This window comes from Lithobates pipiens, unplaced genomic scaffold, assembly GCF_037356315.1.
Source record: "Lithobates pipiens isolate NorthernLeopardFrog02 unplaced genomic scaffold, aLitPip1_a1.2 Scaffold_16, whole genome shotgun sequence".
NCBI lineage: Eukaryota > Metazoa > Chordata > Amphibia > Anura > Ranidae > Lithobates > Lithobates pipiens.
In genome coordinates this window covers 168,255,788-168,272,098 of record NW_027507748.1, presented here as the reverse complement: position 1 = coordinate 168,272,098, position 16,311 = coordinate 168,255,788, and the positions used below count along the sequence as shown (strand labels likewise).

The following is a 16,311-nucleotide window of genomic DNA, read 5'->3' as shown; positions in this document are numbered from 1 at the left end:
AAGTGAATTCTTTCAGGTGTACAGAACCATCTTAAGTATATTTTGTAACAGTTTTCCTGTGCCGAGATGTTGATGGGGCCTTTATGAATATGTTCATAAATGTTTTACTATTCTTTTTTGGGTAGATCTAACTTGAGTTCACTTTCCCATTTCTGGTTGATTAAATTGGATCTAGGATTGTGTTCACTAAAAAGAAGCGAGTATACTGTGGAGATAAGATGTATTTGAGGATCTGTACTAGAGCAAAGTGCTCGCTTTGGCAGCATAGTGCTCGCTTTGGTAGCACATATACTAAAATTGGAACAATACAGAGATTAGCATGGCCCCTGTGCAAGGATGACACGCAAATTTGTGAAGCGTTCCATATTTTTGGGCGGCAGAGTGGTGTAGTGGATAGCACTCTCACCTAGCAGTAAGGAGGGTCACTGGTTCGAATTCCAACCACGACACTACCTGCCTGGAGTTTGCATGTTATCCCTGTGCCTGCGTGGGTTTCCTCTGGGTATTCCGGTTTCCTCCCACACTCCAAAGACATGCAGGTAGGTTAATTGGCTTCGGTCCAAAATTGGCCTTAGTATATGAATGGGGACAGGGATTGTGGGCTTCTTGAGGGTAAGGACTGATGTGATGTACAGGGATAGGGACAATTGTAGACACTCACTCAGGATGGACTGGTGTCTTTATTCAACCTTACTATGTAATTATGTAAATGGCATTTGGACTCTAAGCCATTGTGTGATAGGTCTGGCACTATTCAGAAAGTGTCTGATTTGTAGAAATTTATAGAAAGGGATGTTATATTCTGGGAAGTGGGAAGATAAAGCATTACATGGTAGAAGTGCATCATTTTGAAAGAATTGATAGGCTCTAGGTGTATGTACTGCGCATGCGTGAGTCAGGTTATTAGGAGATAGATCAAGTGGGAAGGCAGGGTTATCGGGCCCGGAGAGGAATTACATTTGTGTGTGTGAGATGGTGCTCTGAAAGGGTAAAGTCTGGTTCCCGTTAATGGGTGTGTGGAGCATTCTTTAGGTATTGTCTTAGCATCAATCCATGGTAAATGGGAGAGAGAAACCTGTGCAAAAGAATCTTCAATATCAATCCAGTCTTTAGTGAGTTTGTGGATATGCCAATCAATTATTCCTGTGAGATGGCATGCTGAATGATATTTATGGATGTCAGGGAGGCCTAAGCCGCCTTTCAGTTTGGGGAGAGTCATTCTATCCCAGCTTAGTCTTGGGGATTTGGAGGCCAATATAAAATTCCTGCATAGTCTTTTGTAAATTGCAAAAAATTACGTGGGGAGTTTAACCGGTATGGTCTGCAAGATGTATACGATACGGGGCGAAATGTTTATGTTTAGGATGGCAATTCATCCAAACCAGGAAAACTGACCCGAGGTCCATTTGTGAAGATCTTTTTTAAAATTTTGTAGTAATAGTAAGTGATTCCTATCATAAAGCTCTTCTAATGCCGCGTACACATGTAGAAGACTATTCGTCGGACTTAGTCTGGCGGACTTTCCGAACTAGCTACTTGCCCACACACGCGGAGGAAAGTCCGCTCATTTTGAGCGCGTCTCCAGGTAGCCGCGTCCAGCGAAGGAGGCGTCGCTGGCCCGTCACCTGGTATGGCCTTAAAGGGGAACCGCTACACCAAAAAAACGGTGTGGGGGTCCCGCCCAGGTCCATATCAGACCCTTATCTGAGCATGCTACCCGGCCGGCCAGGAAAGGGGGTGGGGACAAGCGAGCGCCCCCCCTCCTGAGCCGTACCAGGCCGCGTGCCATCAACATGGGGGATTGCCTTGGGGAAGGGGGGGCCGCGCGCCCCCCCCACCCCAAAGCACCTTGTCCCCATGTTGATGAGGACAAGGGCCTCTTGCCGACAACCCTGGCAGTTGGTTGTCGGGGTCTGCGGGCGGGGGGGGCTTATCGGAATCCAGGAGCCCCCTTTAATAGGGTGGGGGGCCGGTATCCGGGGGCCCCCTTTATGTAAATGAGTATGGGGTACAATGTACCCCTACCCATTCACCTGTGAAAAAAAGTAAAAAACAAAACAAAAAAACAACACACAAGGGTTAAAATAGTTTATTGCACAGCTCCGGGGGTCTTCTTCCATCTTCGGGGATCTTGTCACCGGACTCCTTCGCCATCTTCTGCTCTTTTGCTAGCTCTTTCACTAGCAGAGGAGCCCGGCTTTCTTCTTCGCCGCTGCCCTCTTTTTCCGACATCGGGGGCCTTGTCCCCCTCTTCGGTTCTTCTTGCCGGGCCGCCACGCCTTCTTCTAGCTCTTTTACAGACGGTGGCCCGGTCTTCTGCCGCCGCCGTCTTCTGTTCTTCTCTTCTGGAGATGTTGCCACGTCGCGGTCTCCGGTCACAATGGTAGGGACGCGGCGCCTTATATAGGGACATCGCCGGATGATGTCCCCGCCCATTAGGATATCACAGTCCCAGAGGATGCTGGGACTGACATCATAATGGGCGGGAACATCATCCGGCAATGTCCCTATATAAGATGGGTAAAAAAAAAGTCCGCCGGAGCCCACACATGGTGGGATTGTCCACTTTTCCACTGCATTGTTTGATCGTGTGTACGAGGTGTAAGTTAGAAGGAAGTTGAATAACTGAGAGCAAGGGGTTCCCAGCTGAAAGGAAAATTAGCTTTGCATTGAGTCACTACCGTTGATGGGAGGGAAATATTGAAGGCTTTAGATTTCGTAAAATTAATTTGCAAGTTGGAAATTTTGTGGAAAAGGATAAAGTCTTTGAGCAGATTGGGTAAGGTGATTAAAGGATCCAAGAGGAAAAGGAGGATGTCATCCACATATGCTGCAACTTTGCAATGTTTGTTACGAATATCAATGCCTTTGATGTCGGGATTAGCCCTGAGTTTCCGTAGTATGGGTTCCAAAGTGAGTATAAAGAGGAGAGGTGATAATGGATATCCTTGATATGTACCATTTGAGACGGAGAAAGCGTCCAACAGGCGGCCATTGACCCTTATTCTAGCTGTGGGGTTAGAATACATTGCTAATATCAGTTGGAGAAAGTGTGCAGGAAACCCCATGGCTTGCAATGTTGCCAACATGTAGTCCCAGGCCACTGGCGAATGCCTTCTCTGTGTCAAGAAATAAAAAGAACCCTTGTTTGGAGGATTTTGAGAGCCAATGATGGATGTTGATAGCTTTTATGGTGTTATCCCTGGCTTCTCTATCAGGAAAAAATCCTACCCGGTTGAGAGAAATCAGTTTGTGGAGGAGAGGAAGTATGCGGTTAGGAAGTATTTTGGCGTAGAGTTTTACGTCCAGATTGAGGAGGGAGAAGGGTCTGTAGTTAGATACCATCATCTTTGCCAGGCTTCGGTATTAATGTGATATGGGCTTCTAATAGGTCTTTGTTTATTTGTGGGGAGGAAGGTAATGAATTAAATGTCTTAGGGAAATGGGGGTAAGTACCCCGTGGAAAGTTTTGTAGTAACTTACGGTCAACCCATCCGGTCCTGGGCTTTTACCCATTTTAAGTTGTTTTAAGACCATTGTAGTTTCAACACTGATAGGACGATTTAAACTCGTCAAGTCTTCTGGGGTGATAGGGGGTGAGCAATATTGTGTTAGGAAGTCTTTGATGGCCTCCTGTTTGTCTGGAGTAGGACCTGTTGCAGTCGTAGGGTGTAAATTATAAAGTTTAGAGATGTATTGGAAAAATTGGGTAGCAATTTCTCCTGGGGATGCAACGGTATTGCCAGCGGGGTCTTTGTGTGTATGGTAGTTGTTGCTTTTTTGTGTTATGTTCTGGCTAGCATTTTCCCTGATTTGTTTCCAAACTCATAGAACAGTTTTTGTGTTAAAATGCATTTCCATTTCAATGTTTTACCCAATTTCTCCTGGAGTTCCTCTCTTGCCTCCAAAATTTCCACAAGCGATTTAGTGGCTAAGGATGATTTATGCGCCCTTTCCAGGGTATGAATTTTGGCAGATAATGTGGCAATACGATTTAGTTTGTTTCTGTTATCAGCCATGGAGATGAATTCTCCTCTCATTACGCACTTATGTGCAGCCCAGACAATAGCTGGTGTGGATTCTTCAGTGACATTTTCTGCAAAAAAATTGCACGAGACGAGTGTTAATTTTTTGTGTGGTTTCAAGGTCCATTAATAGGGAGTTATCAAGATGCCAGATCGAATTTGTGACACGAGCCGTTGGTATAGCTAAAGTATTAGCGGTGGGGTTAGGGTCTGAGAATACCATAGGGTCTATGGTTGCTTTTGTGAGAAGTGTTAGATCAATCTGGGAAATAAAAAAGTGGTCAATTATAGAGTGTATGTTGTTGGGTGATGAGTAGAACGTAAAATCTCTGTCGTTTGGGTGTAGCGTGCACCATGTGTCTTGTAGGGTTAATTCTTGTAGGTGGTTTTTGAAAGCTCACAGGGCTCTTTAGGGCATGGAGGACACCGCAGTAGAAGAGTCTTGGGTCAGGGTGAGTGCGACATCGAAATCCCCACCAACAATGAGGATGCCTGAGTAAAATTCAGTGAGCAGATGTAAAGTTTCTCTAAAGAAGCAAACTTGTTGCTTGTTGGGGTCATATAGGTTTGCTAAGGTAATGGGTTTGTTGTGTAGTTTTCCCTTAAGGAATAAACACCGACCATTAACATCCTGCTTAACCTCTGATACTTGTAGGGGGCAGTTTTTTATCTTAATATGGCAACCCCCTTAGTTTTTGAAGTGTGGTCTACTATAGGGAAGTGGTAGTTGTATAATTTGGGGATATTGTCAGAGCAGAAATTAGTTTATTGAATGAATTTTTCAGCTCCACCCAGGGGGGGGGGGGGGGGTCCCTTTGGTAATAACCCCTCAGCCTGTTTCCTGCAGCTCAGTATGTCAACAAGCAGTATAACGTAAACCAATAGGAGGGGAGGGTGCTGTATCCCTCAATGAACTTCAGAGAAAAGGATTTTACAGTGAGTACAAAAATCCTATTTTCTCTTTCGTTCATTGATGGACACAGCTCCAGTAATCTTGACCGTAAGGACGTCTCCAAGCAGTGTCATAACGAGGGGTGGGAACAGCAACATAACTTCACCCACAACCAGCGGTGCTCCCTAACAGGGGAATCACCATCTGAACTAACCGCATCAGAACTTGCAGTCAACAAATGCAGCAGAGTGCATTAACATTCAAAAAAGGTAACTTTTTCTTACCGAAGAAAGAGTGTAACATTGCAACATTACACGGCTGCAGTGAAAGCAGGCATCAGAAAATGCGCTTACATCCACTTTGCAGAACTTTGTAAAGGTGTGGACGAATGACCAAGTCATCGCCTTACACACTTGAGTGACTGGCGCTTGATGTCGGAAAGCCCAAAAGGTCCCAATTGCCCTGGTGCAGTGGTCCGTGACAGGAAAGGGGGGCACCTGCCCCTTCAAGGCGTAAGCCTGGACCACGATCTGTCTGATCCACCTGGAAATGGTGGACGATGAGACCGCCATCCCTATTTTTGGACCAGCTACCGAAACAAACAGAGTCTGACTTCCAGAAAGGGAACCATAGCAGACAAATATACCCGAGAGCCTGGACCACGTCCAGGGAATGAATAGCCACCTCCTTAGAATGTGTCTGCTTAGGACACAGAGATGGTAACACAATGTTTTCATTGAGGTGAAAATCTGAAACCACCTTCGGTAGAAAAGAAGGTTGCGGACGCAACACCACCTTATCCTTGTGGATAAAAAGATAGGGCGACATGCAAGACAAGGCTGTCAGTTCCGAAGCCCACCTGGCCGATGTAATGACCACTAGGAAGACCACTTTCTGTGAAACTGTCAAAAAGGGAATTTCCCAGATGTTCTCAAATGGCGGTTTCTGAAGCGCCGATAGCACCAGGTTCAGATCCCACAGGGGCAATGGTGGACACACCGGATGGACTACATGCCGGACGCCTTGTATAAACGTGCTCACCAGAGTGAGACGCCAGGGGTTGTTGGAAAGACAGCCAAGACTGATATCTGTCCCTTGATGGTGCTTAAATCCAGTTTCTGGTCTACTCCTTGCTGTAGGAACAGCAGGATCCTGTAAACGGAATAGGTGCGCGGACGCCACCCCATCTCCTCACACATGGAGATGCAAGCCTTCCATGTACGATGGTATATCTTCAGAGAAGATTTCCGCGCCCTCAACATAGTTGAAATCACCGGCTCAGAGAGGCCTCGGTTCCTTAGCATGTGGCTCTCAAAAACCACGCCGTTAAAACCAGCGACAGTAAAGCAGGATGGAGCATCTGACCTTGAGACAGGTCTTCTCACATCGGTAGCCACCAGGGAGCGTCCGCAACCAGGCGTACTAGGTCGACGTACCAGGGGCACAGAGGCCAATCTGGGTCAATCAGTATCACTGGAATCTCCTCAGCCTCCACTCTGCGGTGCAGACGTGGTAATAGTTTTAGCGGAGGAAAGGCGTAGATCAGTCGGTACTGAGCCCATGGAGACACCAACACATCTGACACGTCCGCCCAAGGATATGTTGTCCAGGATATGAACCTCGGCACCTTCCGATTCAGCCAAGAAGCCAAGAGAACCTCGTCTGGTGTGCCCCACCGCAGGCACAGAAGCCTGAACATCTCCAAATGCAACGACCACTCTCCAGGGTCCAGCATCTGGCGACTTAGTCTACCTGCCAGTTTTCTACTCCCGAAATATATATGGCGGCAGGGCACATGAGGCTCTTCCCACCGAAGGATGTGAGCGACCTCCCGTGCTGCAGCCGAGCTTCTTGTTCCTCCTTGATGGTTGACATATGCCACCGCTGTGGCGTTGTCTGACTGGATCCTGATCGGATGCCCTCTTATGCTGCGTACACACGATCAAACTATCCGGCGGAAAAGTCTGGCGTACAATCCACCCGTGTGTGGGCTCTGACAGACTTAGAAAGTAGTTTTTACTCAAAATTTGTCCGCCGGACTCGCAGTACCCCATACTCATTCACAAGGATTCCGATAAGCCCCCCGCCCGCAGACCCCGACAACCAACGGCCAGGGTTGTCTGAAGAGGCCCTTGTCCTCATCAATATGGGGACAAGGTGCTTCGGGGTAGGGGGGCCAATTAGCCTCTAGACTGCTTTTATAAGCAGTGGGAGGGAATGTCCCCCCCCCCACCGTTTTCCATGGTTTACTCTGGCTCTCCTGTCCCAACAGGGAACCTGAGAATGCAGCCGGTGATTCGGCCAGAACGGCTCCAGTCATCTCTATGGCCTAAGAAACCAGAAGCTACAAGTGTTTTTTTGACTTTTGCCGGTTGTAAACAGTGCTATTGAGAAAGCATTTTATCACACCGATCTTGGTGTGGTCTGATGCTTTGAGGGCAGAGGAGAAATCTAGGGTCTAACAGACCCCAATTAAAAAAAAAAAAAAAAAAAAAGTACCTGTCACTACCTATTTCTATCATAGGGCATATTTACATTCCATGAGATAACAAAAATGAAAAAAAAAAAAAAAAAATGAAACGAACAGTTTAAAAATAGGATAAAGAAAGCAAAAAAAAAAAAATACAATTTTTTTTTTAAAAAAGGTACCCCCCCACCCTGCTCTCGCGCAAAGGTGAATGCAAGCGTCAGTCTATAGTCAAGTGTAAACAGCAATTGAACCATGCATGCGAGGTATCACCACAAAGGTCAGATCGATGGCAGTAATTTTAACAGTAGACCTCCTTTGTAAATCTAAAGTGGTAACCTGTAAAGGCTTTTAAAATGTATGTAGTTTGTCGCCACTGCACAATTTTAAAGCATTTCGTGTTTAGTATCCATGTACTCAGCCTAAGATCTTTTTTATTTCAAACATTTGGACAAAATAGCATTAAAATGTAAACGTTTTTTCTCCCCAAAAAATGCGTTTGAAAAATCGCTGTGCAAATAATGTGTGGAAAAAAAAAAAAAATGACACCCACCATTTTAATCTGTAGGGCCTTTGTTTTAAAAAAATATATAATGTTTGGGGATTTTTTTTTCATGTAAACAAAGTGTCAGAAAGGGCTTTGTTTTCAAGTGGTTAGAAGAGTGGGTGATGTGTGACATAAGCTTCTAAATGTTGTCCATAAAATGCCAGTACAGTTCAAACACGCCCAAATGACCCCATTTTGGAAAGTAGACACCCCAAGCTATTTCTTGAGAGGCATTTCGAGTCCATGGAATAGTTTATATTGTGACAAATTGCAGGAGAAAATATAATTTTTTTTTTTTTGCACAAAGTTGTCACTAAATGATATATTGCTCAAACATGCCATGGGCATATGTGAAATTACACCCCAAAATACACATTGTTGCTTCTCCCGAGTAGGGGGATACCACATGTGAGACTTTTTGGGAGCCTAGCCGCGTACGAGACCCCAAAAACCAAGCAACACCTTCAGGCTTTCTAAGGGTGTAAATTTTTGATTTCAGTCCTCACTACCCATCACAGTGGGTATCACACCATGGAATGCCCAGATGGCACAAAACCCACCCCAAATTACCCTATTTTGGAAAGTAAACACCCCAAGTTATTTGCTGAGAGATATGGTGAGTATTTTGCAGGCCTCACTTTTTGTCACAAAGTTTTGAAAATTGAAAAAAGAAAAAAAATGTATTTTTCTTGCCTTGCTTCATTTTCAAAAACAAATAAGAGCTGCAAAATACTCACCATGCCTCTCAGCAAATAACATGGTGTGTCTACTTTCCAAAATGGGGTCATTTGGGGGGGGTTGTGCTATCTTGGCATTTTATGGCCTTCGAAACTGTGATAGGTAGTGAGAAGTGAAATCAAAAATTTACGCCCTTAGAAATCCTGAAGGCGGTGCTTCGTTTTATGTGGTATCCGCTACTCAGGAGAAGCAGCAGAACGTATTTTGGGGTGTAATTTTACATATGCTCATGGCATGTGTGAGCAATATATCATTTAGTGACAACTTTGTGCAAAAAATAAATAAGTTTGTCATTTTCCCACAACTTGTGGCAAAATATAATATATTCCATGGACTCAACATTCCTCAGCAAATAACTTGGGGTGTTTACGTTCCAAAATGGGGTCATTTGCGGGGGTTTGGGCCATCTGGGCATTTTATGGCCTTCAAAACTGTGATAGGTAGTGAGGAGTGAATTCAAAAATTTAGAAATCTTGAAGGCAGTGCATGGTTTTCGGGGCCCAGTACATGGCTAGGCTCCCAAAATGTCCCACACGTGTGGTATCCCCGTACTCAGGAGAAGCAGCAGAATGTATTTTGAGACATGTGTGAGCAATATATCATTTAGTTACAACTTTTCTATATTTTTTTTTTTGGTCATTATTCAAAAAAAAATTAATATTCAATGGGCTCAACATGCCTCTCAGCAATTTCCTTGGGGTGTCTACTTTCCAAAATGGGGTAATTTGGGAGGGGGGGTTGTACTGCCCTGCCATTTTAGCACCTCAAACAATAAGGCAGTCAAACTAAAAGCTGTGTTAATTCCAGAAAATGTACCCTAGTTTGTAGACGCTATAACTTTTGCGCAAACCAATAAATATACGCTTATTGACATTTAGTTTTACCAACAAAATTTCCCAAAATTTAGTTTATTGGATTTTTTTATAACAAAAAGTAGAAAAATGTTTTCAAAAGTTTCGGTCTTATTCCGTTTATAGCGCAAAAAATAAAAACCGCAGAGGTGATCAAATACCATCAAAAGAAAGCTCTATTTGTGGGGGAAAAAAAAGGATAGCCAGGCCAACAACTAACCTCATATTTTGTTTAATTCTTACTCCTAAGCAAACTATTTTGGTGGATTAAGTGTCTATTCCAGGTGATTCCAAAGTGGCATATATCACTTCCTTCACTGGAGGGTGTGTTGGAAAGGACCTGGGAATTTTTTTGGCAGCCGCTAGGATCCACAAGCAAGGAATTTAACACAAGATAGCAGGTAGCAGCAACATATGATAAGCGTGACAAATCTGCCAGGAACACTATTGTTGCCTTCGGTGTTTGAGGCAACTTTGGACATTGGAGATTCTTTTGAAGAGAACTCATCTATAAAGGATTTCTGATTCCCAATGGCTTCCACCACTTCTTCCAGAGCCTCATCTTTCAGCAAAAGGGAAAAAGGGGGAGGGAGAGGGCCCACGCTTGCACCCTAGGTGTTTTAGGCTAGTGAGAACTCCTGAGAACTCATATCTGCAATAAATTCCTCCCCTGACAGAAAGGAAAATTATTTTTCATCTGAAACAGTGGCAATACCAGCTAAGAGCACAGATGTAGAGATAAAGAAGGGGGGTGGGGGGCGCTGCCACAACTCAACACAGAAGCACTTACCAAGTCCATACTACAGGGCCTAGTAGGCCCAAACTTCAGCCAACATGGTAGGCATGTTATGCAGGGCCTTAAGAGACGCAACTCCCCTCCAGGTAGATCAATGTAAATACTATAGAGCACCTTGTCTAGGAAAATCACTTGGTACACTGTATATAGGAGGTCAATGCCTGCAGAATATAACACAGAATGGCAGACATTACCAGCTGTTCTCTTTTATCCGGTCCAGGTACAGTCATGTCTGGACTGCTGGCCATAGTGACCTATCTGTATAGGCCCATACCAGATAGGGGTGTAAAAAAATCCCAGAATGCAGATAAATTCCCAAGAGATTATCAGAAAAGATGCAAAGACACATCCATCACCTTCAGACACTAGCACAAAATGGAGGCTTAGCTGATAGCAGTATAAGCCATGTAGTAATTTTTAACTCATCTGTGTCCTGTGATGTACAACATATTTACAGTATTGCCTGCAAAAGGATTTGTAAATTTCCACAGCCAACTGTGTGATTTACATACATTTCCCACAGGGCAGTCAGATAGATGACTCGCCCTGATTAATAAATGCAGCATCCTAGGTTATCTCACCACCTCCAGACTCCTTATTTGTATTGAACAGTAAATTGGTATCATTGCCTATGAAAATTTAGCTGCAAGACTCACTTGTAAAGTCGCTTCCACAAGGCGCAAATTACAAACTTTGCAGCGAGATGTGCACATTTAACTTGTGAGGATTGAAGTGAAGGTCTTCAACAATAAATCCCTCTTGTGATTTCAGCTAGGGACCACTGTCTAATTTAATTTTCTGTATAGGGTATATTACACACCCCAGAGACATCTACCATACTAAGGATGATACCTGACCAAAAAGGTAGGGAATTTCATCCATACGGTTTCGTCCTGCCCGCTGATTTGAGACTCTTGACGGGTGGTGGTTCCTGACATTGATGTGCTTAATGGAGTCACCAATACTATAGATCCCCTGATCCTTTTACTAGGTATAATGGATAGCTTATCTACTAACCTGGATAATCAAACAATGCACACCAAATCATTTTTGATGCTACTTATTATGCCAGGAAAACCATTTTCTAAGTGGAAGACACCAAAGACCAGAGCCCCCCCCCCCCCCCCCCGATCTCTGCATGGAAATCTATGATTAATGCTACCTTACCCCTAAAATATAATTTGACCTAACTGGGACACAATTGTCCCAAGAAATTCAATAAAATATGGGCTTGTTGGGTGGAAGCTTGGCAACTAATGCTATGATGACCATGTTCTATGTCACCCCTCAGGGAGATGTGTAGCGGCTGGACCCATCTATTTTTTTTATGCTCCGATTTCTGCATCTTATTCCTATCCTCCCTCTTTCCCTACCCCTGTCCCAACTTCCCACTCTTGCATCCCCCCCCCCTTTCCTTAATGCCTAGTGGTTGGGAGGACAGCATGAGCACATGCTAGATAATATCTCAGAACTACAGTATTTATTTTTTGCTGTATTACCTGTACTTGACTATGTGCCTTATGCAACCTTCATTGTCTATATTACTTGTGTTATGTTTGGAGCTGGTCATTCTTTTTGTATTGCTACTGTGATTCACATGTGTACTGCTGAAATAGTTTAACGTTTCATCTGTTAAAAATGAAAACAAAAATTGAGCAGCAAGCTGACCCAGGAAGCAATAAAGCCATATTACTGATTTGCACAAATGTGTCTACCAAAAGAATGGCTGACCAAAATTACTAATTCATAGGTAGACAGTAAACAGGGATTTAAACTGTAGTTTTTAGCAGTCTGCCTGAAATTGAAAAATCTGCATTTTGTTTACATCAACTGCGATCACACGGATGAAGCAACTCAGTTCCAAAAATGTCAATATCAATTGTAAATGAAACCTGGTATTTCAGAAAACATCTTTATTCAGTTCACATTAAAAAAAAACTTAAAGAAAAACATTTAATTTTTTGAAGGATAAAAAACCATTAATAATCAAATCTTTGAGAAAAGCAGATAATGGAAATACACAAATATAAAATAAAAAAAATCTAGTCATAAGTATAGAAAGGTAAATGTTCCTGATAAAACTATACCAGCTGGAAATCCACTGAAATACAATATTCTCCTAAAGTCAAGGCTATACTTCTATATTTTACACATTAAATGGCAGGAATAGCTGGAGTTTAGACATTTTATTAATTAGCATGTTTGTGATGAGAAGCTGATAAACTGTGAAAAGGCAAAACATTAGTGCTCCTACTGAGACCTCGTGTAACCTTGTTTGCTGAAAGCACCTCCACTAAATACTGAACAGAAAAGTCGAGGATCACTTACACTGCAGCCCCTCTCACTGGGAATTATTCAATTAAACTAGCGGTCCTTTTATCTCTCAGGTCTCAATGGACAACTCCTTACAAAAGAAACAGAATGTGCTGTGACAGACATATTTATAGTTCGAAAACTGCGACATTTAAATTGTTACAATTGCAGAATTACAAACGTAAGTTTTAGACTGAACACCATAGCTGAATGGGGAAGAAAAGATTTCTCAAGCTAAGCACATAAGAAACGGAACCGCTTGCTACAAAAAAAAAAAGCCATGAAAAATGTGTCCATCTTAAAAGAAGAAGCCAATTTGTAAGATACATCTCTACTTGATAGCGGCAAGGGTCTGAAATAGCTTGCTGAGATTCACTTCTGAGTAAGCGCTATGTGAGAGAGCTTGGTCAACAGTGTGCTTTAACTTCTTGTATGCAGTTTCTGCTTCTTGAAAATGCTTCTTTTTCAGGTGCCCTGTTGGCAATATAAAGCAAATAAATTTTTTAGGATTAAAGTTCGTTTTAATTGAAATGCATAAAAAAAATTTATCTAACTTCATAATGTAGCATAATGATACAAGAGTTTAGAAAGTAAACCTTAACGTGATATTAAAGGCTGGTTTTAAAAACAACACAAAAAACAAAAACAAAAAAAAAACAGACATGTCATACTCACCTGCTCTGTGCAGTGGTTTTTCACAGAGCAGCCTGAATTTTCTTCTTGTGTCCCCCACTGGCACTCCAGGTCCCTCCCCCCTGCCAAGTGCCGCTGCTCTGCATGTCCATTCACACGCAGAGCCATGGCTCGGCCCCCTCTCTCTTCATTGCTTCACTGGCTGTGATTGACAGCAGCAGGAGCCAATGGCTTCTGCCTCAGCCAATAAGGAGTGAGTTTAGAGCGCCGAGGCGGTCGTGCACCTCGCTGGATCGAAAGCGGACTCAGGTAAGTATTGGGGGGGCTGCTGCAGAGATTTTTTACTTTCATGCATAGAAAGCATGAAGATAAAACAATCTTGAGCCTTTACAGCCACTTTAAGGCCCCTTTCATACGGGGCGAATTTGCTGGCTGGATGGACTCCGCTAACTCAGCGGGGGTTAGCTCAGCTAATCCCTGCTGAGCAGGCAGATCACTGTGCAGGGACGAACCTGTCAGAACCCCCGCTGTTTTCTAAGGGGAGATTGGATGAAATCAGACAGCCTGGTCGTTTCCATCAGATCCCATCCGATCCGCTGGACAGGTAGCGAACGCATCACCATCAGTCTGTTTTGAGCGGATCTTGTTGGATCGGCTGACAGGTGGGTGTCAGCGGACACATCCCTGCCGACATCCGCCTGCCCATAGAAGTCAATGAGCGGCCTGCCTGGATCCGCCTGTAAAATGACAGGTGGATCCGAGCAGGACGATAGTGTTAAAGGGGCCTTAAGCTAAACTGTGGCAAGGCTATTCACAAATATTTCCTCATTTGTAGTCACAACATTTACATTAGAAAATAAACATTGTCAAAAATAACTGGTTTATATTGCTATTACAAACGAATATAGGTGGGTGTGAAAAATCTCCTTTCGTGTTGTGAGTATGGCCTGTCTGCTGGCTTTGCAGCTTCTTCTCCATTGTCTATTTCCATGGAATACACATACCTTGGTACCTTTCTTGCAAGCACAGATTCCTGTAATAAGACCAGTAAAACTAGTATGGCACAAGCATATTTACACTGGTCTAAGCTGGACCAATGTAACTAGGCAAAAAAAAAAGCTATGCCTAAACTTCAGTGTTACCCCCTTATGACCCCCTGACATATATGGCCGCCCAGCAAGGCATATGGGTTAGTGTTGACAGCGCAATCACAGCACAAAGACCAAGCTTCTGCTGACAGCTCTTGGTCTGGACTACAGGGTGACAGTGATCATGACTGCTGATCCTTCTCGCCCCCTGCTTCAAAATATTTAAAGGGAAACAGGATGGGCACAAAAGGGTTAAAGCTCATCCTGGTTGGTTTTCACACATGCAAACACTTTAATTCCAATAGCCTGGTCACAAGTTCAGTTTAAGGAAAGCATATCTATGCTAAAGCAAGCCATACATTTTACAATTCCAATTTTATCTCTTTCAAACCAAGGCCTAAGTTCGCTTTCTGGCACCTAATTTACAACAGTCTGGCTATTAAATGATAGGCAGTTTGAAATTAGAATTGTCTGTATGTAAAGTAGCAATGGATTTAAGTTGTACTGGAGATTATATACATATATACACACACACACACACACACACACTATTATATATATATATATATATATATATATATATATATATATATATATATATATATATATATAGGGCCGAAACAACTAATCGATTATGAAATTAATCGATTACTATTTTCATAATCGATTAATCGGCCACTAACATAATGGGGTTAAAAAAATAATTAAATTAGCCCTTTATAGTACAAAAAGAGCAAATCACTACTGTAAATATTACTTTCACTGTCCCATAGTAAAAAATGTATCCCTTACAGTAGTGATTATTTGCTCCTTTTGTACTCATTTTTGTTTTTTTAACCTCATTATGTTACTAAACATCTCAGGCCTGGGTCACACCTGTGTTTTTTGGTGCTTTTTGCAGAAACACACTACAGTTCATTTACATGGTTTCCTATGGGACACGTTCACATCCATGATTTTTTCAGCTGCTGCGTATTTGGAAAAGACAAGGACTTTTTTTTTTTTTTTTAAGACAAAAATGGTGCTATTTTGTTTTTTTGGTTCAATATACTTCAATGGAGAAGCTGCAGAAAAGCAATGCAATAATGCGTTTTTGCGGCAATTTGTGTTTTTATCTGCCCAACAATAAATTGGGAAAAAAAATTGAAATATGCAAATTTGCAGCAAAATTAGCTTTTTTTAAAGGTTATTAACCGATTAATCGAAACAATCGGCCAACTAATCGATTATGAAAATAATCGCTAGTTGCAGCCATAATTATATATATGGGTTGATATATAAAATACATGGTGATTTCTTGATTAACATGCACTTGTGGCATCAAGTGAGGTGTCATGACATTGTGGCTCTCACCCGCTCTGGTTATTATACAGTGCAGCCAGCGGGTGAGAGCACATCCATTAAAAGGGCAGGAGTAGTATTTTTGGTAATTCTATTGTTGGTAAGGTGTTGCCATGGGCAGATTCACCACTGCAAAAAAATACAGCAATTTTGGGGGATTTTGGAAGCTTTCCACAATGTTTTGATTGAAAGCATGTTTGCATGGAATCAAATGGTCCTCAGCAATACTTCACTCGCCATTTAATTCATTCTCCTGTAACTTAGTGATTGAAACTGGGCTACAAATTGATTGCAAAAGTCTTTCTCTTGGCATTGAGGAGGATTTGATAGATCCACCAGAATTTTTGATTAGAGGGAATCGAGGTGTAGAAAAAAAAAAAAATAGAGGGTGGAATATTTCTATGAACCATTCAATCGTGCATTTTTTTTTTTATGAAAGCAGATATAAAGCTTCCAAAATTACTTGCAAGGTCATCTTGCAAGGTAACTAAAGTCTTCGGCTGGCCTCTTACATTCATATTCTGTTTCAGCATATGGACCTAGTAAAGTAATCAAATCCATCTAATCAAGCAGACTCTCAGACTACACCAGCTCCAGGTATATTTGGACGATCTTTGGCG

General features: G+C 42.7%; 1 protein-coding gene and 1 non-coding gene across 2 annotated transcripts in view; one reads left to right on the top strand and one right to left on the bottom strand.

Annotated features, from left to right (window-relative positions):
• The first annotated feature begins 267 nt into the window (after nucleotides 1-267).
• LOC143986239 (U6 spliceosomal RNA) lies at nucleotides 268-371 on the top strand. The gene has a single exon (XR_013276453.1). It is a non-coding gene; the product is annotated as a U6 spliceosomal RNA (small nuclear RNA).
• An 11,841-nt stretch (nucleotides 372-12,212) lies between these two features.
• The window catches only part of POLA1 (DNA polymerase alpha 1, catalytic subunit), a 539,463-nt gene continuing 535,364 nt past the window's right edge, over nucleotides 12,213-16,311 (bottom strand). Inside the window, exon 37 of the mRNA XM_077480771.1 lies at nucleotides 12,213-13,103. Coding sequence (XP_077336897.1) covers nucleotides 12,961-13,103 — 143 coding nt within the window. The 3' untranslated portion in view covers nucleotides 12,213-12,960. The remainder of the gene's footprint in view (nucleotides 13,104-16,311) is intronic.